The 25,381-nt window shown below is 42.5% G+C and overlaps 1 protein-coding gene across 7 annotated transcripts in view; it reads left to right on the top strand.

The window, feature by feature from the left end:
• Nucleotides 1–25,381, top strand: part of LOC147017562 (neogenin-like) — a 491,631-nt gene that overhangs the window by 132,865 nt on the left and 333,385 nt on the right. For all 7 annotated transcript variants that reach the window (XM_085847263.1, XM_085847265.1, XM_085847261.1 and 4 more), the window contains exon 3: nucleotides 18,283–18,558. In XM_085847263.1, coding sequence (XP_085703389.1) covers nucleotides 18,283–18,558 — 276 coding nt within the window. The remainder of the gene's footprint in view (nucleotides 1–18,282; nucleotides 18,559–25,381) is intronic.

The following is a 25,381-nucleotide window of genomic DNA, read 5'->3' as shown; positions in this document are numbered from 1 at the left end:
AGAGAGCGGTCAGTCAATGGAGGAGTGGTTTACAAGAGTCTGGTCAGAGGAACCAATCGGTGATGGAAATGTTTAGCTCGAGGGGCAAAACAGGTCCAGAGTATTGGGAGAGTGGTCATGATGATCTAGAACATGGGTAGGGTGGTTGATAATTTGCTCCAAATCAAGAATGAAAAAGGCAAGAGCTTCAACCCTTCCTAAACATGTGTGTGGGAAGATTTCAACCACTCCTTTTGATGCACAATGAAGTCTCAGAAATAAAGGACTTCAGCTTGAGGGTGAGAAGATGTCACAGACTCATGGCAGGGATTTAGATAGTCAAATAAAGTTGTAAGGTTTGCTGAGTTAGAAGAGCAGTCGGTAGAACATAGACAAAGAGTGGTACTTGGGAGACAAATCTTAAGCCAGAAGACATCAACGTTTGGGGATTCAAGGTCCGTAAGGCGAACAACAGGTATGTTGATGTTGGAATAAGCACAGACTCCTTCTTTGAAGCAGAATAGTGAATGAAGGTTATCGTTGAAAATGTGAAAGGAATTCATGGGAACATCATTTGACAGTTGGGATATTAGGAGAGCAACTCGCTAAATGGTGTTAAACAGAGGAAAACTTAGAAGAAAGACCACAAATGTTGATAAAATGAATATAAAGAGTCAGGTTGATAGGGAAGGCTAGGATCTTTGGAGGGACCAATCCTACTACTGCCTGAATCCTCCCTCTCATTGGCAGCAGGACTCCGGAGATTCTTCACACCCCATAATGCCGGGAAATCGGGGGGCACAATCTTGCCGGACTTTTCCGTGTTTGTAATTAGTTGTTTTTAAGAATATGAAAGGAAAGAGAAAGAATGTAAAGATATGGAGTGAAAGTGAGTTTAATGAGTAAAGGTGCATATAAAAGTGAGAAATTAAAGATAGCCCGGCAGCTTAGTTTGTGTATGACCAGCAATCCTGACCCGATGGGTACAAGATGTGTCTGGGCACCACTTAAACTCCAACTGCACTGGCGGGTGGGGGAGAAAAGAGAACCAAAAAGAGTTGCCTTGTCTGTAGGAGAGACCGCTATGGTATCATCAGAACAGACATTATTTCCCCCCCCCCTCCCCCCTACCCTCACCAACATTATTCGCAATTATTTTTGCAATCGCTGGGGATTTCAAATTCTCCTCTCATTACTATTTCTCTATTATTCCATCTCTATGATATTTTCAATTTTTGCCTGTTATACATTCAGAAATGTAAAATTCGTGAAGAGATGTCATTTGCATATTCATAACTTATGCAAATTGAAACATTCACCCAAAACAATATGTAAACATAATGATTTTCAACTTGAGAAACACAATTATTTGATATTGTACACTTTTCATGCAATCTCATGTATCCAATGTCAAGAATTTAGGTTTCTGTGCAAAATGCATTACTAATTAGTCAATAATTAGACAAATTAACATGTTATGAAAAAATAATTACACCATCACGTTCATTACGTGAGGATCTATGCGTGTGAAAACTTTCAAGTTCATTGGACCATCGACGGCCGAGATAATGAGGGGGGCGAGAGTTGGGAGTCCCCTTACCCCCCCCCCCTCTCCCCCCTAGTCAGGAAAAGCTCAAAATCACCCAGTTCAGTTCGGGTTAACGTTCCTTTGTTAGGATGGTCTTGCCACCCTGGGCGGTTTAGTTGCTGTCTCCACCCTACTGCCTAAATTGTATTCAATGCAAAGATAGGTTAAAAAATTGAAATAATACTTTCAGCAATTTAAGCACTTTGTCAAATATACAATTGGAATGATTAATCAAGTTTATCAAAGTTTGTACTTCATTTTTACATCTCTAATTAACAACATCATGAATATTACAATAAATCCCATTTTCACAATAAACAAGGTGCTTAAATAGCTTATGGAATTATCTTTGTTAGGTCATCTCTTCGAGCATGACCTAATAATATGGGTGTCGATGTCCTTCGATCCGTCCGTCCGTTCACAATGAAGTTGAAGTGGGAGATCTGGTCATTAGTGGTCCTGATAGAGGTCGATGAGACGTACACGATGGTATGACTTTCAAGGTCACCGAAGGTCAAGGTCAAGGTCAAGGTCACGAGGCCTTTGAAGTTGCGAAAATGACGATTTTCAAATTCTATCTCCTCCGCCATTTCTCAAGCGATTTTGAATTTGATTGTAGCATATGAATCTCTGGGACAATATCTAAATTTTGCCGGGCCGGATTTTCGATATTTGCTTTTGTTTTCGTGTCACGTGACTTCAAAGTTGGCAAAAAATGTGAAAATGACGATTTTCAAAATCTATCTCCTCCTACATTTCTCACGCAATCTTGAATTTGATTGTGGCATATGAATGCATGGGACAATATCTAAATTTGGTCGGGACAGATTTTCAAATTTCGCTTTTGTGTTCGCGTCACGTGACTTTAAAGTGTGCAAAAACTGCCCTACCTTCAGGAGGCTATATATTCTCTACTGGGCATGGTAAAAGTTAGTGAATGGTGTCATTGCATAGCAGCTGACCTTGTATATTTATACATTTTCCGCCGAAGGTGCAAAAGTTTCAAAACCGGAAATGTAAACGTCGGCATTTATTTTCAAAATATAATTCCGTGTGCGCGTGTGCCAAAATGTCGAGTCATCTTAACCAAACTGCGCAGTTCGAGGTGCGCAGTCGTCTTCGGCCAAAACTGAACATTGAGAACTTGTGGTATTATAGAGATGACCGTCACCCCCACACGGGGGTAATTTTTTTTAATTTATCTTTGCATGGAATGAAATTTCCTGAGAATGTCTGAAATGAACTATCTGTATTTGAGGTCCACAAAAGGGTGTCTGTGAACCCTCGCCCCATTCCCTAAACTTAACCCCTCCCTTCCCTTCATTTTTATAGCGTCTCTGTCTCTGTCTCTCTGTCTCGGTCTCTCTGTCTCTCTGTGTGTGTGTCTCTCTCTCTCTCTCTCTCTCTCGCTCTTTCTGTCTCTCTGTCTCTCTCTCTCTCTCTCTCTCTCTCTCTCTCTCTCTCTCTCTCTCTCTCTCTCTCTCTCTCTCTCTCTCTCTCTCTCTCTCTCTCTCTCTCTCTCTGTGTGTCTCTGTCTCTTTCCTTTACTCAATTATCTTCTAATAAATCCATCAACCGAGCTGTCCCTTCCTCCAATGATGTGCAATGTGGAGATGGGTCCAATGATGTACAGGTGCGTTTACCTGACATCACCCGTATTTCGCACCATTCCATCTAAAACAGGAATGTATTACAATGTCTTTTTTCAGTTTTTCTACATTCACGGAATTCATGTCTGTCCAAATTGTGCAATTGATGAACAGGGATTCCGTGGAATGGAAAGCAAGGTGATACACACATCATACTAATGGTGTGCCCATTATGAAGAGGAGATGTATTGAAGGGAGATGTAATAAAATAAACCAACATTTTTTGTTAATGACTATGAAGGTAACAAGAAAGATTAATTATTAATTTTGACATTAAAAAAAAAACCTTTTCGGGAGTAGGGTAATCTTCTCTGTTCCTAATTAGTCTTCAGATGATTCTTAACCTTTTAATTGCTTTGTTTTCTGCATTGATGTGAGATGGCAAGCATCACATTCACACAAACCCACGTACAGACGTTATTAAAGAAGGCGGTTAGTGCACACTTTCAACTAACGGCTGCCTTTCTCAAAATGAAACAAAACTTGATTATAATATTGAAACAGCAGAATTAAATTATATTAATGATTTACTGCACATATGTGTAATTGGATTGACTGAAGTCATTGACAGCTCCGCTGTAATTGACTGGGGCCTATCAAAATACATCCCTTTTTTTTCTTGGGAGAGCATAAAGCAGGCCAAGGTAAAGCTCGTTCATCATCGTTATGCCAATCACAAAAACCGTGCCGACGGTGCTAATGGCATTGACATGAGGTGAGAGTGTAGCTTGGAAATTATCCCATCTCGTGAAATATTTGAAGGCTGCAGGCTCTTATTAAGGATATGAACCGAAGCTGAAGCAGGTTGGCTTGTGCTGGGGAAAGATTTTCTGGATTGGATTGGAGTTACGAGGACCTACAGTATGTCTTCGGATTTGTTCCACACTACGTTTTTGGGGTTTTTTTTTTTTTAAAAACTTGTATGGCGACACTTTATTAGCTTGATTTTCTCCATAACTTATTACTTTCTGTCTCTGTGCAATTACTTTTACTTGTTTCTTGATATTAAGTTTGAGAAATGCACACAATTATATACACCAAGCAATCCCATGACTTTTTCATTTGCAAAATGTCAATTTTTAAAATGCAATTATTATTTATATTATGGGTCTTCTTAGTATAATGTAAGTTGTGAAAGGGAAGGCTAATGCATGGGAATGGTGAGGGAGGAGGAGGAGGAGGAGGAGGAGAGGGAGGGGAGGGTTGTTCAAAAGTTCTTTCATTTTTGCGAATACAGGCGGTGGGAAGGCTTCTACTGGATAAGGTTGCTCACTTTGCCTGATTGGTACCCTTTTTGGTCGATTACTGTCTTTGGCCACATTCATCATCTGCAACACCTTGCAATAGATTACATCATTTGTGTGGATACAGCCATTGTGTTGATGCAGCGACCCCAGAGATTAGGGCATTAATTACCTCCACCACCGAAGGTGGACGGAGGTTATGTTTTCACCCCTGCCTCTGTTTGTTTGTCTGTTTGCATGTCTGCGACCAAGATATCTCGAAAAATTATGCACGGATTTGGATGAAACTTGGTGGACGGGTTAGATGTATGACAAGAACAAGCCAATTCGATTTTGGTTAAGGTCTGGATGTAGATCTGACCTATCAGTGGGATACGAAACAAACTCTTCTGCCTGGCTGACGTATGTGCTCTACCGAGTGCTGTTCTAGTTTAGTACATGGTTCGTGGTGGCATAGACTTGGTCCAATGAAGCTCTGTTTGAGTCTGCAACTTGCCTTCTGCCTCTTTTTCTTCAAAAAAAAAAAAATATATATATATATATATATATATATATATATATATATATATATATCCCACTCTGAATTAAGTTTTAAGAAAAGGATGACATGGGTCAAGTGTCTGATCAAAGTGGGGTTGTATTAAAGCAGGGAGTGGTGTATATCTCCCCCCCCACCCCACCCCTGCCGATACCAAGACCTCTCCATGGGGTTGTATCAAAGCGGAACGTCTTTGTACCTGGTCATCACTGCCAGCAGTTGTAAAGTGGAAGTTCTGGTATATTATTATCTTTGCTGAAGCATTCGGAGAGGGTATTGCATTTGAGTCCGTTTGTTAGTTGCAAAATCGAAGATTTTTCAAGTATATTGGATTGTCTATTTTGTTATTCTGTCCATCTGTTTGTCTGTTTGTCACCTATAGGTCACATCTTCACATCTTCAAACCGATCTTCACGAAACTTCAACACATGGTAGGGGGTTGTCATAAGGAAGAAGCCTGTTGTTTTTGAGGTCAAAAGGTCAACATAGGCCAAAGGTCAACAACTTTGGTAGGATTTCTAAAATCCTCAATTTTCATCCGATTAGCATGAAATTTGAAAAGGATTTATATTTCAGGTCACTGAATTCAACCACCAATTATTTTCGAGGTCAACATAGGCCAAAAGGACAACATAGGCCGAATTTCGAAAATTGTCAAATGTGATTCGGCAGCCATTGCCTTTTTTTTTAAACCTTCAAAAATCTTCTTCTCTGAAATGGCTGAAAATATCGAGGAGAAACTTTTCACATATGACCACCTATCCATGAGGAACAGAATCACACATATGATGTCATAGGTCATGTGGTTTGGCAGCCATATTGGATTCACATGAAAACTTATAAAAAATACATCACTCAAAATAAGTCCTGGTGAGGGTTTGCAATCTCTGATTGCTCTTTTTTCCGTTGTTATTATGAAGGTTTCCCCCTATATCATAGGAGAAGGCTTCTTGTTACCTCTGCCACCAAAGGTGAAGGAGGTTATATTTTCACCCCTTTCTCTCTGTTTGTTTTTTAATTGCCGGAATCCTTCGGATTTCGGCAATTATGTTGGTCGGTTGTGTGTGTCATTCTGTGTGTCTGTCTGTCTATTTGTCTGTTTGTTTGTGTGTTTGTTTACCCTGTAGCAGCCACACCGTTTCAGCGATCATGACCAAACTGGGTACAGACGTCGGCCATGGTCCAACTTAGACACTTGTCGTTTTTGCTGAATCTAGGTCAAAGGTCAAGGTCAAGGTCACCGAAAAATCGAAATTCTTATTTTCGCAATAACGTCCGCAAAAATGGTCATATCGACTTCAAACCAAATCCAAAATGTGCATCTTCCGATACTGCATCCAACCATATGTCTCATTGGGGTGTCACACCAACACCCATCTTAGTGGTCGGGGGTCGAATGTCAGGGGGGTCGGGTCAAAACTCTGAAATTGCGATAAAAACGCCATTCCAAGTCCGATTGACTTCCAAGTTTTGATCATGACCAAATTAAGTGCTCAAACTCAAAAAACAGTCGCACTATCGACTTATAAGAACCAAATTAATTTCCAGGTTTTTATTTTTTCAGAGATCATGGAGATATGACAAAGTTATTCCGGCAATTCCTTGCTCAACGAGCAATTTCATTTTTTGTTTGTCTGTCTGTTTGTTTGTTTGTGTGCAGGATATCACAAAGAGTTGTGGATGGATCTGAATAAAAATTTGTGGACAGGTTCGGTGTGTGACAAGGACGAAGTAATTAGATTTTGGTGAAGATCCAGATCCGGATCCGGCTACTAGAATTCTTAAAGTGATTCTTCATCATTGAGAGATAGAACCAAAAAGGATATATAGAGCACAATATCTCAAATGTTGTGGACGGATTCGGATGAAACTTGATGGACATGTTGGGGGTGTGACAAGGAAGAATTGATTCAATTTTGGAAGAAAATCTGGATCCGGATACGAGAATTATTTAATATTTAAAGTGATTCTTCACCATTGAGAGATAGGGCCAAAAATGACATTGTACTGCATCGCATGATGTTTCAAAAATGTATTGGGCCTGATATGTTCTCTTGGATAAGGCATTACGTGGTGGAGGTATACGCTCTACCGAGTGCCCTTCCAGTTGTCGGGTTTATTTCTACAATTGGTGCCCCCAATTTTTAATGACACCATAGTGTTTCTTCGACCTGCAGGAGTACTAAACCACCATTTAGAATTTTTTTTCTTCCTGCACTCTCAACACTCCAAATTTCCAAACTGTATCAATTTCCGAGTTGTATCTCAGAGCCGGCTGCATTTTTGGAATGAGATTTTGCATCAATAATGGGAATAGAAGGTACGTGGGGTTGTCCTAATTTTTTGACCTTGACCAATTTTGAGGTCATGACCTCATTATAATCATTGAAACATTTTTTGACCATAACTTGACTGAGGTTTGTTTATCCAATCGGAATGAAATTGCCCTCTCTAGATTGCCGAGAGCAAGGCACATTTAAACTTGATTTACATCATACCCCTCTGGGTTGAAGGTCAAGGGCCCGGTTGTATAAAGCATGAAGGAAGATTTGAGGATTTACTTCAACATTTCCTCAAGTTTCCCCTTAAGCACATCCTTGATTTGAAGATCATTGCATTTTAGAATAATCCTTAAGTTTTTCGTGAAAACCTTCTTTTCCCTCAAGAGAGCACTCCCTCCACCCCTGTCCTTAAACACCAACCTTTGAGTTCCCAAATGGTACTGTTCATGGAAATTGGTCATGAAGAGGACGATAATCGCCACACAAGATGTCGCGGACATGTTTTCAGGGACTGCCTCAAACCACTTGATGCCTCCAGGTCCGATCGTGTTCACCTTGCACACCTCCGCTGTGAATACCACTCAAAGATCTTACAATACAAACACAGACTTGCGACACCACTGCCGACACCTGCAACCAATGTCAGGCTACCCCACACACACAACGACACACATTATGGAAGACTGCGTGGTCCTGGCTCCACTTAGACAAGAGCACAACATCATAGATGTGAGGGATCTTTGGGTCGCTCCTGGGAGATCAATCGGCTATCTCCGTGCCACGGGCATGTTTGTGCAAAAACTGACCAGGGCAAAACAGCAACAACAACAACAATGATAATGTTACCCTTATCGAAAACACGTACGAAGGAATAACTAGAATTATATGAAGAAACTTTGATCTCCCAGGAGTCATTTTCAGAACAATATATTTTAAATAATTTATTTATATACTCCATGGAACTGACATTCCCACGGTATTTATATGTGATAGCTGGGCCGATGTAAAGGTAGTGTTCTTGGCCCTGTGATTTTTCTGGTTTTCATCAATGATCTTTCTGTATCTCTGGAAAAGCCTCTTTATCTCTTTGCTGATGACTCCACCCTCTGCAGTATCATCTGTCATCCCTCAGATCAGCAAGCAGCAGCCTCTTCACTCTACAGATCTGGATAAAATCACAAGGTGGTCCAACACTTGGAACATGTCTTTCAATCCTGACAAATCTCACACTGTCACTATGTCTTTCCGAAAGCACCATCTGGAACCGCCCCCCCCCCACCCCAACACCCCCCCCCCTCATTTACTTTCTCAACAATACTCTTGAAGATGTTCTTTCATTCAAGCTTTTAGGTCTCACTATCTGACATGATCATTCCTGGGAAAGTCACATTTCCAAACTGGCCTCCAAAGCCAGTCGCTGGCTCAGCATCCTCTCTCGTACAAAATCCTTCCTTGGCACACCTGAGCTCTTGACCACATACAAAGCTTTCATCCACAGCCTGATGGAGTGTTGTTTTCTCCTCTGGGCTGGTGCTCCCGCCTCAAACCATTCTCGGTTTCATGCTGTGGAAACCAAGGCATTTAGGACCATTGGTATGTTGCATGATGAAGCTGAGTCTTTGGGTCTCTTACTCTGTCACCACAGGTAGACTTGCAATCTCTTCTCCGGTGGTCTTTCTGTTTCTACCATCTCCTCTCTGGCCTCACCCCCCCTCCCCTACTCTCTCTGTGATCTGTCACCCACATATTTCCGTGCGGCACTCAAGCTCTGCCAGCTACCCCCTTCTGGTGAAGCTACCAAAATCAAGAATCACTGCTCACCTTCACTCTTTCAGTCCTCTTTTTCCCCGCCTCTGGAACAAACTCCCACACTCTCTTCAATCCCACTCTTCCGTCCAGGTCCTCAAAACATCTGTTCAACACCATCTCTTCTCTTCCCCCCATCTAAAACCATGATCTTTTCTACCCCCGTTAATCCACCCCAAACCCACCTCCTTCTAATTCCCTGCTTTCCTTCCTGAAAGTCCATGTAGTGTCCATCTTGTTTATCCCGTGTACGTGCCCCATCCCTCTCCCCTCCACAGATCTCCTAATATCTCTGTTCCCCACTGTTTTGTGCTTCGTTCTCCGGCCCCTCTTGTCTCCTGCTCCCTTTGTACACATTCTTTGTGTTAGCTCTTATATGAGCCTCGATATTGTATACAAAAAAAAATACATATGTGGGGTTGACACATTGTTTTTTAAATTTTTTTGACCTTCACCTATTTTTAAGTTCATGACCCAATTATAGGCATTTTAACATTTTTCACCACAACTTGACCAAGGCTTGTCCAGTCGGAACTAAATTTCCCTCTCCAGACATCCGAGAACAAATCACATTTATGCTTAGTTAATACTCCTAGTTAAAGGTCAAAGGCAAATGGCAGTCTGAAAAAAATACACGTTTTTATGTTGTCGCTCAATTTTGCCAATCTCAAAGACCGTTTCACCTTCCAAGATGTTTTTGTGTCATAATAGTGGATCTGCACTGATGTTGTGCTCCTGATATTTGATTCTTGTTCTTGACCTACTTTTTTTGGATCGTCACCTAATTAACAAAAACACATTTTTCATCATCACTTGAATACTTTTCCTCCTGTTTTCATGATGTTGAGTTTTATGGATATAATGTAAATGGGAACACATTTTCTTAATTTACATTCTATCCCTAAAAAATGTCATATGGTGGTCCTGAAAAAATACGGCCATCATTGGATCACGGGCCAAGGGTAAGTCGCGGTTGATCGCCAAGGGTAAGCCTCCCCCATTCGGAGGAGGCTTAGCCTTGGTGATCGCTTTGTGATCGCAGATATCTCGTTCGTATTGGTCGTGTTATATTATTTTGTTCACGTTGCATGAAATATTTTTTAATCTGTTTAACTTGTAGGCTGGCCCAAAAACGGTCATTTATCATTGTTACGGAATCAAAATAGTCATTTGGCCAGTGCACTGGGATACATAGGCGAGCCTGTATGAAAGTGTCGTCGGAAATAAATATAAAACTTATAAAACAAAAATTCAACTGCACCATATTGTAACATCAAAAACATCTGCACAATTTAAGTTCTTTCAATTGCCAGCGGAAGTTAGGATGTTTATTTCTGAATAATATTCCCAGAGCTGTTTGAAAGTGAGCTGTGACATTAATAACTGACCATGTAAGCCGATGGAACGAGACCTGCCCATTTCTCAGCAAATTAAAACTAGCTGTTGGGCAAAAATAACCTTTATGAAATCAACCAGGCCATGTTAAATGAACAATTTGTATGCTCGATTAATTGTCAAGAGCATTCGAGTTCTAATTTACAATGAATCACTCATCTCTTTACGGCATGTGTGGTGTTTGACTGTAATGCAAACATATTACATGGCTGAAAACACGAGTTGAATGACTTTGAAAACGAATTTTGGAAAACTTTTCTGCTCACATTTCCTGTGGAGTGGAGTGGGGTAGGGGAGGGGGATGCGGAATTTTTATTTATTTATTTTTTTTACGAGAAATTTGAAACATTTGCACGAAATTCATCAATAGTTTATGAACAGTTCATTTTAGGGTCTGACCTTTTGGAAACATTACAATGTTGGTTAAAAACTCTGAATGCTTTGGTCTGTCAACGCCCCAAAACATGTGATCCCAAACAAATCGTGAGTTGTTAAAAAAGCAAAATGAGGAGAATCTCAGTGAGGAATCGTAGACACCTCTGAGCATTGGCTTCTTCGGCAATCTCCCCTGGGTGACGTCGGAGACTTCCATCAAAGGAGTGCGAATGTCAAGGACCCTGGCTGGCTGCAACTGAAAATGGCCAAACATCAGTAAACCTTCTTTAATGGAGGGTACACCTCTGGACTTGACCTTTTTTGTGAACAAAATCAAGGCTCGTGGGGGAGCTGAAATACAAAACAGATCAGGACACAACAGAACAAAAGGAACGGCAGAAAGAGAGGGGGTAAATACCAACAGCAAGGCCGAGCCACAAAATAGACAGAGAGGGACAAACAAGGGATGTGGGTAAGAATGAAGGGTAGGGGAGGATCCAGGGGATACAAGATGGATACAGAAGTAAGCTCTCATGAAGGAAAAACTGGACATTTGGAAGGACTTGGGTTCAGTTCCTCAATACTGGCCACCGGCTTTTTGTAGCAACTCTTAAGTTGCACCTTAAATCCAGGAGAATGGTACCATCCCAGCTTCGGCTGAATGTTGGCAAGCTCAAGGATGACTATAGCTGAGGAGTTTGCAAATAAGCTGAGTGGAGATTTGGAAGGTCTGGGTGCTTTGGGAGGTCCTCAAGAGTGTGGAGTGCCTTCAAGATCACCGTCCTTGATGTTGCCAGTAGATGTCATGGAACTCACCGTAGGGCGAAGAAGAATTTTGTCTCTCAAGGGACACTGGATACCATTGATCAGAGTAGCAGGGCCAGGCTGAATGGCAGAGCTGAGCTGTTCAGGGAGCTGAGGCGTAAAACGGTACGTGCGCTAAGGGTGGACAAGGAGGCCTATGTGTGAGGAATCTGTGAGGGGGTAGAGCATCACCTGTGGTCAAGTGATTCTCGTCCTGCTTATAGGGGAATCCGTGCATTGCGTTCATCCAAGCCTATCCCTCGGTGTACTGCAGTGATAGCGGAAGGTGGTAGGCTCTTGACAGAGGAGTCTGTAGTGAAGCCCCGCTGGGCCGGTTACTTTGAGCGGTTGTACCAGGCTGATCCACCAGCTGTCTAGTTTGACATCAGGGGTGTTACAATAACTTGCTGACCCCCCCCCAATCAACTGTGGTCCATCTTTGCTTGTGGAAACATAGGTTGCAGTGAACTGGTTGAAATGGGGTTAAGCTCCAGGGATATGTGGCATCCATGCTGAACTTCTCATAGCTGGTGGAAATGCTGCACTCATGTCGTTGCATGCAGTTCTGTGCTCTGCCTGGAAGACAGGCATCCTCCCAACTGACTGGAAGAGGGGCCTTGTTGTCCCTCACTGGAAAGGGAAGGGTGATCGCCAAGACTGCAACAACTACCGAGGGGTGATGCTGCTCTCAGTGAAGACTCTCTCTCTCTCAGTGACGCTGCTCTCTCAGGGCAAGGTCTTTGCTCGGATAATTCTTGATAGGGTTCGCCACCATCTGCTTGAGTACCAGCGTCTAGAACAGTCAGGCTTTACACCAAAGAGGTCAACGATTGACCGTATCCTTGCTCTTCGGGTCCTCACCGAACGCAGACGAGAGTTTCGGCAGGGGCTGCTTGCAGCCTATGTTGATCTCTGTAAAGCGTTCGATTCAGTGAATTGGGATGTCCTCTGGAGTATTCTTGGTCTTCGTGAGGTGCCACCAAAACTGATCGATCTGATGTCTGAACTCTACTCTGGTACTGAGAGTGCTGTGAAGTGTGGTGGTACCATCTCTGACTTATTTCCAGTTGCTACTGGAGTTCGTCAGGGGTGTGTACTGGCCCCCACATTTTTCAGCACTTGTATGGACTGGATTCTCGGGACTATGTCGGAGAGATCAAGCTGCGGTGCATCGTTTGGGAATGTCAAGATCTCTGGCCTTGATTTCGCAGATTATGTCATCTTTGCAGAGCCTTTAGATATCATTTTGGGGGCCCTCGAGGTGCTGAATGAGGAGTTGGAGCCGCTGGGATTACGAGTTTCTTGGGTCAAAACTAAGATCCAGGCTTTCGGTGACATCTTGGATGCTGCTGTCCTGTCTGTGCCTGTTTGTGGTGAGGATGTTGAGGTTGTGGAGAGATTCACTTACCTTGGCAGTGATATTCATGTCTCTGCTGGCTGTGAGTCAGAGGTCAGTAGATGTCTGGGTCGAGTCTGGGGAGTCATGGATTCACTGGATAATGGGGTGTGGTGTTGCCGGTACCTGTGCGGGAGGACGGAAGTCCGAGTCTTCAGGTCCTTGGTGCTTCCAGTCTTGCTCTATGGATGTGAGACTTGGACTCTGACCAAGGATCTGAGATGGAGACTTAATTCCTTTGGTACCGGGTCTCTTCGGAGAATCCTTGGCTTTCGCTGGTCGGATTTTGTGTACAACGAGCAGATACTGAGAGAGACTCAAATGAGATTTGTTACCTGCATAGTTCGTGGAGCATCAGCTGCAGCTGTATGGACATGTGGCTTGTTTTCCTGATGCTGATCCTGCTCACCAGATTCTCTCAGTGAAGGAGTCTCGTGAGTGGAGGCGGCAAATGGGCCGACCACGTGCGTCATGGTTGCAGCAGATTGATCAGCATCTGAAGGAGATTGGAATGGGTCAAACATCACCCTGGGGGATGATTGACAGATGGAGGCCCTGGCATCTGCCTGGGGGAAGGCTAGACGGAGACCCTTGGAGTACCGGCGGAAAGTGGACGCAGCGACGCACTGCTCTGGCGCATGTTCCCATACCTGACCTTGGGTTTGGGAGGGGGGAGTTTAACTTTGGTAGAAAGGATCATAGTTTTGAATGGAGGATTAACTGAAATGGTGATGAACAGATGTTTTGAAGAACTGGAGGGTTGAATGAGATTGAAGAGATTAGTTCAAAAGGTGGGAAAATGGAAGAACGAAAGAGTGGAAGCAAGCAGTGATTCTGGATTTTGGGAGCTTCATCTGAAGGGGATTGATGATGAACCGCATGCACTCTGCATGCATCTGGAGGGTGACAAAGCACAGAAAGGATGGAGTGTGCAAGACCAGAAATTAGGTGGTATAAGACAAAAAGACCACTGACCTGTCTGTGATGACAAAATGGGAGATGCATACACTCAGCTTCATGGTTGGAAAGTCCATTGAACTTGTAGGCCTTGATTTTCTTGGTGTCAAGCTGAGAAAGTAGTGAGGCAGGGGCTCCAGCCCAGAGGGGAGAGCAGGACCCCATCAAGATGCGGGTGAATGCCTTGTAGGTGGATAAGAGTTCAAATCTGCCAAGGAAGATCTTTGCACGACTGCCAAGTTATTGTCTGCCAAGGATGGATGTTGAAAAGCTTTCGGGGCCAACTTTGAAATGTGCTTTCCCAAAAAGGATCATGGCTGATAGTGTGACCCATGAGTTGGGGTTTGGGTTTTGGGTTATGAGAGTATTGTTGAGAAAGTTTATTCCAGAGGAATGTTGAGAAAATAGATGGGAGGGGTTTGCCAGACAGTTCTTTCGGAAAGAGCGAGTGAGTGTGTGAGATTTTTCTGGGTTGAAAGACATATTCCAAGTGTTTGACTAACTTGTGATTTTATCACGATCTGAAGAGAGGGAAGAGGCAGCAGCCTGCCTGTCTGAAGGATGAGGGATGTCACGTTAGAGGGTAGAGTCAACAGCAAATAGATAAAGACGATTTTCCAGAGAGTCAGAGAGATCATTTATGAAGATCAGGAATAGGACTGGGCCCAGAACACTGCCTTGGGGGAAGTCCAGCCTTGAGAGGGAGAGAGGATGAAAAGATTCCAATGAGAGCCTCATGTTGGCTACGGTAATGGAGAAAGTTAGTCAGCCAAGAGTGAGGTTGGCCTTGGATGCCACAGGAAAAGAGTTTGGAGAACAAGGTGGGATGCAAAACTGCATGGAAAGCTTGAGATATGTCTCGAGAGATAGCCCTGATCTCGTGTATGATATTGAGGGCCTCCATCCATTGTTGGGTGAGTATAAACATTATGTCCAAGATATAAGTGACTTGGTCTGAAAGCAAATTGGTGATCTGAGATGAGGTTGTTGGAGAAAAGGATGGATTTTATGTCAACTGTGATCATGGATTCCATGACGTTTCTGGTGATTGGAAGTAAGTTAATAGATCTGTTGTTAAAGGGATTCATTTTTGCGCCCTGCTTATGTTAATGCTGTGTTCTTGGCAGACTTCCAAGCAGATGGAAATTATCTGGGGCAAATAATAGGGTGAAAAGGAGAGGATATGCAATGTCAGCAGAGAAGGTTTTCAGGACACGTGAGCTGATGTCGTCTGGTCGAGTTGCAGAATCAGAGTTGAGGGTTGCCAGAAACTTTTCCACTTTCTCAGGTGCAATAGACCCTGCAACAGTCCAGGAGCAGTTTGGTGTGATTGGGTAGATAGGGTGGGTTCAGAGTGCGAGGGGTTTGAGACACAATATTTGGAAGCAAACAGAATTGAGTTATTCAACCTTTTCTCGAGTGGAGTGAGCCATGTTGCCATTTGAAGTGAGGGAAGGGATGGAGGGGGAGCATACTCCAGAGAAAGACTTAACAAGGTGCCACCAGGTTTTAGAGGAGGGAGACATGCTTGATAGTTCAGTCTTAAGGTTGGCCAGATGTTGTTTTCTGGCTCTCATGAGAGTGGACAAACACTTGTTGCGGGCTTTGTGGCATGATCCGAGATTGCCTTCAGTCAGGCTTGCCTTTCAGTAAGAAAAGGCAAGTTGTTTCAGAGCACCTGCCTCACCACAAGATTCAGTATACTATGGGCGTGAAGAAGGAAGGGTAGGATAACTGAAGACAAGATGGGATAGATCTGTCCATAAGAGGGCACGTTTCTGCAGAAGAATTCCCAGGCTGAATTATTATCAGGGGTGGTATATTTTGGAGACCGGTATTGAAGGGAGATGGCTGCTTGTCGTCCCTGTCAATATACCTGAGTGATATGGATCTGGATCCAGATACTAGGATTATAAAAGTTCATCTTCACAATTGATAGATAGGATCAAAAACGATATGGATATTGATATTTAAAAACGTTGTGGACACGTTATTACAAAACTTGGTGGATGAGTTGGGTATGTGACAAGAACAAGCTGATTAGCTTTGGTTATGGTCCGGGTGCAGGTCGGGGCTATCAGTGGGATACAAAAGTTAGACCATTCAGCCTGGCGGAGGTATGCACTCTGCTGAGTGTCGTTCTTGTTGATGGTGTATGATGCTTTGTTGGTGTTATTGCCCACCCTATCTGTTAGGCCATTTTTATGTGGATTCTTTGCAAATACAGAAGACAAAATGATCGAAAATTTCTTCATTATCTTGTCCCACCTTTCCTGCCAAGAGAATATTGCTTGACTTTAATTATCTAAATATAGTACACTGATTCGGCCAGATAAATACATCCTGACAATTTTTGTCTTCTTCTATTGGCTCAAGCAAGGTGATGTTCTTTGGGCCATGGGATGAAATTATCCCCTGGGATTATTTTTATGATGCCGTAAGTGTTCTGTTGGAAATAAAGAAATATATATATATATATATATATATATATATATATATGGATGTGTATATATATATATATATATATATATATATATATATATATATATATATATATATATATATTTGAAAATTCACTTAAAGTGGATGACATTAAAGCACTTGTAATTGCATGAGTAATCTTGGGTTACAGAATGGGGAGTAAAGGAAAGAATAGGAGAAAGATGAGGAATAAATGGAAGTGATGGGAAAGGAGGGTGGGGAGAGGGAGAGTAAGTTTCTTTATTTCATATTCATAATTTAGAGTCAAATGCTGGAGTTTTGAAAGGGTTTTGTTCATCACACATTGTTGTTTCACAAGAGTACACTCTGCAATAGCTCAGCACAAATAGTTCCATGTCCAAATGCCAAGCAGCTTTTGTCCCATTCACTATAAAGGAGAATTCTGCGAGGAGACACAGAGGCTGGATTGTGTGTGCGCACCATGCCAAAACAGTGTCATCCATCACCTGTCTGAGTCAGCGCCTCGAGCCGGCCTCCCCACTCGTACCCTCAGGCTTGGCCATCCTGAGGTACCGCATCCAGCTGATATGTCAACGCCATTGCTGGTTCGTCAAGGTTGTGAGAAGCGATGTCAACATCTGTGGTCCCATAGCTTTGTCAATGTCAGCCGGGATCTTTATTGTCACCCAAACTTCACTTGGCTCATTGTGCATCTGAATATTTTCTATTGTGATATGTAAATTTATTTTCCCGATGAATGTGCATTGTTTCAACTTGATTATTCAGATTATACAAGAATTAATTTTTTTGTTAACCAAATTATAATTGTTATATCTCATGTCAGATATTATGAATTATATTTCTACGAGTAATCGTGCGACTTTCTATATGGACATATTATATGGGGCTGCCTGTATGTTTGTTTGTTTGTTTTGTCTCAACCCTAACATTGAGATTTTGGGGAATTATGAAGCAAATCATTGTGGATTTCTTCACTAGTTTTTACGTCATCAAAACTTCCATTGTATTCGGTTTTTCCGTTTTGCATTACAGGAAATTCTCTTGATCTGTGATTGTTATTAACCTGTGGGCCGGAATAGCAAAGCCATGTAATTTTCTTCCTCTATTTCCTATCAGGGCTGGCAGGATAGCTTCGAGGTATACCCATGGGTTTGAATTTTAGTCCAGCTCTAAACTGTCATCCTGGTGTGTTTCACATGCAGGGCTATTCATCAATGTGTGTGCCATCCCTTTCTTCGACGTCGAGCTCAGTATACCATCTGCTTGCATGTTGGTTGGTGGACATTAAAAATCCCAGTGTGCTCTTTGCGAAGAGTGAGTGAGTTATCACTTTCACCATGGCCAAATCCCAAATTCCTGCCAGGACTGTGGTAGCACGTAGTCTGGTCTTATCGGAGGTTCTTTAACACCAGGTTTAAGCTGCTTGCTATCGTAGAGTGTAATTGCTGTCTGGGCAGCAGAATCTGCACTGCAAGCAAATTGACAAGGTGGTTTGCAGGTTTCATGTGAATGACCTTTGGATATGAATGGCAGCACACACAAACACAAACACACAAACACGAACACACTTTCTATCTTAACACTTCACTGACCTGTGGAATCAAAGTAATGCCATAACAATAGCTGTCGGGAGCAAGGTTAGTAGTTTGTATACATGAAAGTTGCCAGCAGACCTAACTCTGAAAACTTAATAACAAAGCCTGGGTGTTTGGAAATTATCTCTAAAGTGTACGCTGAAAGTGCCATGATAATGACAAAAGATCCACTGGGTTTTTTTAATTTCTATATGTTGTCTTCTGATCCCAGAGCCTCCTCATATCACTCTGCACACTGCTGCGGTGGAAGTCTCCCAGGGCAACGGTGTGCTTTTGCACTGCGAAGTGCATGGTAAACCGCCACCTGTTTTGTTGTGGCAAAAGGATGGAAAACTGCTGCCCACCGATCCACGGGTCACGATTTTGCCTGAAGGGGCTCTGGAGATCACTCGAGCAACGGTGTCAGATGCCGGCAAGTATCGATGTGTGGCTGAGAACGTCGCTGGAACTCGAACTAGCAAGGAGGCTCAACTGACTGTCGTTTCAGGTATGTATCGTGGAATACATCTTCATATTGTGTCCGGTGTTGATGATGAGAGCTCAGTTTGTAGCAGGCTTAAGGCCAAGCTGTCCTGTTTCTGTTTGAATCACTGGTGCAGCAGGAGGAGGTAGCATTGCATCATGAAGCAAATTAAACTAGGGAGGGGAAGTTAAGTTGGCTTTCATATCTGAAATATCTCATGATATCTTTCGTAGGAGAGGGGCCTTTGTGTCAGTACCATGGCAAATGCTGTAGATGTGGATTCTGCCAAAACAGTAAATAGGATATACAGTAGATGTTGCGTTTTTGGAAGGATTCAAATTTTCATACCAATGGGCATTTATTTTGGTAAACAAACTTTCAGTGTATAAATGATGATTTATCAATTAACCTTCTTGATTCACTATATTATATATGACTATACACACGAAGGCTCATAATTGAGATACATTTAGAGTCAAACAGATAAACGAGCATATAAAGGAAATGTATGCTTGGCGCATTAACGGACATTCATACATTAAATCTTCCTGTATCACGATTAACATGTCCATTAAAAGCAAAATCAAACCTAAGGGAGCATGAAATCGGCAAAAAGTAGAACACAGAAAGATGAAAAAGGTATAATCAACAAAAAAAAAACATTTGCAGCAGTAACCTAGACAAAATGCAAGATCCATGAAGATGGATTATCCAATAAGTAGAATGGAAAACTAGTTTTAATTGTGATGCCTTGAGTGTCGACCTGCATCAGAGGAATGTTAGAACAGTTGATGGAATCTGCAGGATGTTTACCGAGGTGTGCTCACTGCCGTCGGGAGCAAGGATAAGCCAACAATTCGAGCGTTAACCCTCTTTTGCTCCGAAGAATGGTTAACGCCCATCGGGGCAGATAACTGATTTCCTCAGGAATCGTGTCATCCTGTTGTTTTGTCGACAGGCTGGTGCATCAATGCAAAGTTCAAGTGCTTTTCTGGCTGTTCCATGTGTTTGCATTCTGTTTCTACAATAATACAAACAGAAAAACAAATCATCAAATTCTGGCTCCGGATCTTGGAGTTTAACTCAGGAGTGGAAGTGTACTTACCAATGTGCAAACTCTGCTGTTCCGGATGACTATTCTATCATTAATTTGTTATTTACGAGTTCCCTTACGAGGAACTTTAATGTAGGAAGAGGCCATTATGCTCATCAAAGTCCACACAATGGTCGCCAACCGATGGGTTTTTTTTGTCCGTGCTCTATACCTCAATGCTGAGCATGAAGCAAGGAAGCAGCACATGCCATTTTACAAGTCTTTAGAAGACTCGGCCAGGGTTCAAACAACCAACCTCCAGGACTCAGGGCAGACACTCGATCCATTTTGCCACTGAGTATGGAAATCCTACTTTTTTGTTGATTCTTCAACATTGAGAGACAGGCCCAAAAACGATAAATTGCATGATATTTCAAAAAGTTGTGGATGAATTATGACAAAACGAGGTGGATGATTATTTGATTGTAATTTTTAAGCACACACTGTCAACAACGTACTTCTCATTGAATGCGCATTGTAACTATATATATATGTATATATATATATATATATATATATATATATATATATATATATATATATATATATATATATATATATATATATATACAGCCACGTACAATACAGCTCTGGAAAAAAAATTAGAGACCACTCCAAATTTTTTTTAAATCAGCATCTCCACATGTATGGCAGCCATTCCATTTCAGTGTCTGTTGAATTCCAACACAGGCACACCTCATTCTACTTAGTGAGGTACTGATTAGGTGATCACCTGAACCGAATCTTATTTAACAAGGAAAAGTATAAAAACCACTGCTGTGGTCATCACTATCCTCTTGCAATCGGACCAGCTGGATGGCAAAAACAGTGCTAGTAGTACCTCAAAAGTAATTGGAATCAAAAAAATAACTGTTGACCATGCCAAAAGAGTTTAAAAGAAAAGTTTTGAGTGAGGAAAAGAAGGGTTCAATTCTGGCTTTACTGGCAGAGGGATACAGTGAGCGTCACGTTGCTTTCATCCTTAAAATTTCAAAGACGGCGGCTCGTAAGAACAAGGTCAAGCAGCAGACATTGGGGACAACAAAGCTACAGACTGGCAGAGGGCGAAAACGACTTTCCACTGACCGGGATGACCACCAACTGATTGAATGTCACTCAATAACCGTAGGATGACATCCAGTGACCTACAAAAAGAATGGCAAACGGCAGCTGGGGTGAAGTGCACGGCGATGACGGTTCGAAACAGGCTCCTATGGGCAGGGCTGAAGTAGTGCAAAGCTAGAAAAAAGCCCTTCATCAATGAGAAGCAAAGAAGAGCCAGGCTGAGGTTTGCAAAAGACTATAAGGATTGGACCGTAGAGGACTGGAGTAAGGTCATCTTCTCTGATGAGTCCAATTTTCAGCTTTGCCCAACACCTGGTCGTCTAATGGTTAGATGGAGACCTGGAGAGGCCTACAAACCACAGTTTCTCGCACCCACTGTGAAATTTGGTGGAGGATCGGTGATGATCTGGGGGTGCTTCAGTAAGGCTGGAATCTGGCAGACTTGTCTTTGTGAAGGACTCATGAATCAAGCCATGTACAAGGTTGTCCTGGAAGAACACTTGCTTCTTTCTGCTCTGACAATGTTCCCCAACTCTGAGGATTGTGGCATGGAGCATTGTCCTGCTAGAAAAACCACAGCCAGGTCAAGGTGTGGATGGAGGACCATCAGATCAAGACCCTGTCATGGCCAGCCCAATCTCCAGATCTGAACCCCATTGAAAACCTCTGAAATGTGATCAAGAGGAAGATGGATGGTCACAAGCCATCAAACAAAGCCAAGATGCTTGAATTTTTGCGCCAGAAGTGGCATAAAGTCACCAACAGCAATGTGAAAGACTGGTGGAGAGCATGCCAAGACGCATGAAAGCTGTGGTTGAAAATCAGGGTTATTCCACAAAATATTGACTTCTGAACTCTTCTTAAGTTAAAACATTAGTATTGTGTTGTTTAAAAATGAATATGAACTTGTTTTGTTTGTGTTATTTGAGGTCTGAAAACACTGAATCTTTGTTGTTATTTTGACCAGTTGTTATTTTCTGCAAATAAATGCTCTAAATGACAATATTTTTATTCAGAATTTGGTAGAAATATTGTCAGTAGTTTATAGAATAAAACAAAAATGTTCATTTTACTCAAATACATACCTATAAATAGTAAAACCAGAAAAACTGATAATTTTGCAGTGGTCTCTTAATTTTTTCCAGAGCTGTATATATGTATGTATATATATATATGTATATATATATATATATATATGTATATATATATATATATATATATATATATATATATATATATATATATATATATATATATATCAAAAAACATATTGTCGCGAATTCGCGCCCGCCGGCGTGTGATCGGCCACGTGACTCGAATCGCGGCACGTCGCCCACCGGACGGACAATTCTGTCGTGATCCTCTCGGACTAACGCCCGGAGCTAGTCACGGGTGGGCCTTTCGGCCTCACCACGATCGTGCCAATCGGCCACCCGCGTGGGATAGGGTTGTTCGCCAAACTCGACCTACCTAAGTACCCACGCGGATGGTAAACCGGGCGATCGCACCTCGCCGCAGATCGACTCCGGACACGGGCCGCTTAAGCGGTCCGTTCCGTACTATCGGTATAACCGAGCGGTGTTATCGTCGGCCTCGACGGTTCCGATTACTTATCGGACGTATTAAGCCCACAACGAACCCTTTACGTGAAGCAAGATGGAGATTCAACAAAGGGAAGGACGCAGCGAAACGGGGAACAAGTTCACACAAGCACTTTATTCACACGACACGGAGAGCACACATATACAACCAAACAGGATCAGAATGCACATAAAGCAAAGGCAAGAAGAAAAACAATAAAGCAACGACGACGCAGAGGTACAACCGTCTACACGAACACACGGCAACACTTATACAGTTTTACTTCACAAGACACGGCGCCACAAGTTCCATACAAAAAAACCCTGAAAAGAAATGGTGACTTCCCTTTTGGACCGTCGAGTTCCTCTCCTACGTCCGTCGACATGGTCCCGCCTGGAACCGACTCCGTGCCCTGGAGTGTGAGGCGAGTCCACTCCTGCGTGCCTCGCGCCTGCACGTGTTGGCCACTCGATGCCACGGACCGAGTGTTCGGCGCTATCCCAGCGCGGATGGGGGGGGGGGGAAACGTGGATGCCCGAAGTCGGGAGAGGGGAATGGCGGACGCTCCTTCCCGCCAGCGGGGCCTTGCAACTGCCCCACAAAAGACCAGGCCAGCGGCCACCAGGACGAGCGAGCCGGAAGACGAGAGCGAGAGCAACCACGAAGCAAGAATATCCACCGAGCAAGAGCATCCACACAACTGCTTCGCCCGTCTCCGACTTTTATATACCGGAGCTCCGCCCTGTTGCTCCGCCCCGTTCTTTGCTCCACCCCCCTTCGAGGCACTTCGAGAAAGGTCTCGAAGAGGGGCGTTCCTCCTCCCTGGCCGCGTCACACCGCGCATCCACCAATCGGGCGCCAGCTGCCCTCCCCTCGCTTCTCCTCCCTCACACCAAGCGCGGAGAAGAATGGCGTGAAAAGCCCACCGAGCGTCCTCGTTGGTTTTTATTTGAAATAAAAGATAGAAAAAGAAAAACGACTGACTCAAAGCATCGCAGCCCGAATGAACACATTAATTTCCTCTAAACAACGGGTTTGGGGCTAACTACACATGTACTTACAGAGATATCTCACCTACGGGACCTGGATGGTGGTTTGCGAATTTCCACAGCTATAACAATATAAATATTTATCGAAAAACATATATATATATATATATATATATATATATATATATATATATATATATATATATATATATATATATATATATATAGTATACTACGCGTTGTCGGCAGCGTGTAACTCGTCACTTCGCCGAAGTCGGCAGCGTCACAAAGTCCCAAATTTATCTCATGTTAAATCCCTTTGAATAAAGTCTGTAAGTCGTCATCTCTAAGTCGTCAGATGTTGTCCGTTCCCGCGTAATGGAAACTCAAGTAAATTACCACGCCTAACTCGTCACACAGAACTGCTGCCTCGTGAGAAGCCAGATTTCATGGAATCGTGATGCTCGCTCATTGGTTTACACTGCCAGTGATAGGCTATTTATATAACTGCGCTGCATTCAGCTCAGTCAGCGCGCCATCCCACATGCATCTGAAGAGGTAGGCAGGCTGCGCAATGCAGTCTGGTGAAGGAGTAAAGGATCAATCAAGCTTCGTGTTGAAGTCCGATCATGGTTTTATATTGGCTTGCTTTGTACATCACCGCACTCACTTACACATAGGCATTGAGTGGTAGTCATCACCACGATGACTGTGTGTCATGTAATTTGTCGATGGTATATGAGTTTTCATTCCACATGAAAACTCATTCTACATTCATGCCAATGAATGAATTCCAACAGCAATTCATTCCACATTTGCGATGGTGAGACACCATCACCGATGGTATATGAGTTGTCATACATTTGTTCATTATCTTTACTTTTGATAAACTGATTCATGAATTCCATCTTTGCTTGATCACTTTACAACTCACCAATGAACCCCCACTTATGCACGATGATTGTGTTTCCCTGTTGGTACCATAGCCGGCTTAGAGATTGTTGCGCCCTCTCACACGTACATGTCCAGGCCACGCATGACTTCATCCTTCACCCCACAGTCATGAATGTTCGCATACGCGTACGTCGTCACACGTCTCAGTTGTCACTTCTTTCTCGGTCCCGATGGTGACGACTTACGAGTAGTCTACTGTATGTATGTGTATGTATGTATATATATGTATATATATATATATATGTATATATATATATATATATATATATATATATATATATATATATATATATATATATATATATATATATATATATATATATATATATATAGTCATGCGCCACTTAACGACGGGGTTGCGTTCTGAGAAACGCGTCGTTAAGCGACGTCGTCGTCATGCGCCACTTAACGACGGGGTTGCGTTCTGAGAAACGCGTCGTTAAGCGACGTCGTCGTTGTGCGAACATCATTTTTTTTTTCGTTTTCGTTTTCGAACATCGTACTTACACAAACCTTGACACCGCGGCTATATGGTGTAGCCTATTGCTCCTCGGATACAAACCTGTACAGCATGTTACTGTACTGAATACTGTCGGCAATTGTAACACATCCAAGAGAGACGGAAGACACGTTAGATTTACCTTTGTGCTGTTCATGACTGCCATCAGTGTTGTTAGCAGCAGCTTACAATCTCCTCTCGCATCAATTATTGAAAGGTGAATAATTAGCGTTTGGATTTTATAAATATGCAATCATTGCATCGATGTTATAATTTACAAATGAAGAAACGAGCACCTGTCAATTGTGATATATATTTTCGGAACAGTGCGATTGTTTTAACAACATAAAAAGCTTCACGAAAAATAAATTTGTGTTTTAATTTCGACTGTAACAACGATTTATTTGCGGAATTCTTCAATTCAAAGGTAATTTACTTACTCGAAGGTAAACGTGGAAACATTGGTTCAGTTTGAAAGCCGATTTCCTTGAATCCCGTTTTAGCACGATACTGGTTTTTTCGCGATGACATTTGATTTTTATGGACCTCAACGATCGCATTATAACAGGGCCATACTGTCGTTTATTATCATTATGAAGTATTATGTACTGTACAGTGTAAACAATTGTATGTGCTATTCTTATACGAGCCGACATCACGGCGATA

The sequence above is a fragment of the Eptatretus burgeri genome, chromosome 11 (genome assembly GCF_056783735.1).
Source record: "Eptatretus burgeri isolate ZD-2024b chromosome 11, Ebu_testis_v1, whole genome shotgun sequence".
NCBI classification, from domain to species: domain Eukaryota; kingdom Metazoa; phylum Chordata; class Myxini; order Myxiniformes; family Myxinidae; genus Eptatretus; species Eptatretus burgeri.
The sequence above is the reverse complement of the archived record's forward strand: the minus strand, read 5'-3'. Positions and strand labels throughout refer to the sequence as shown.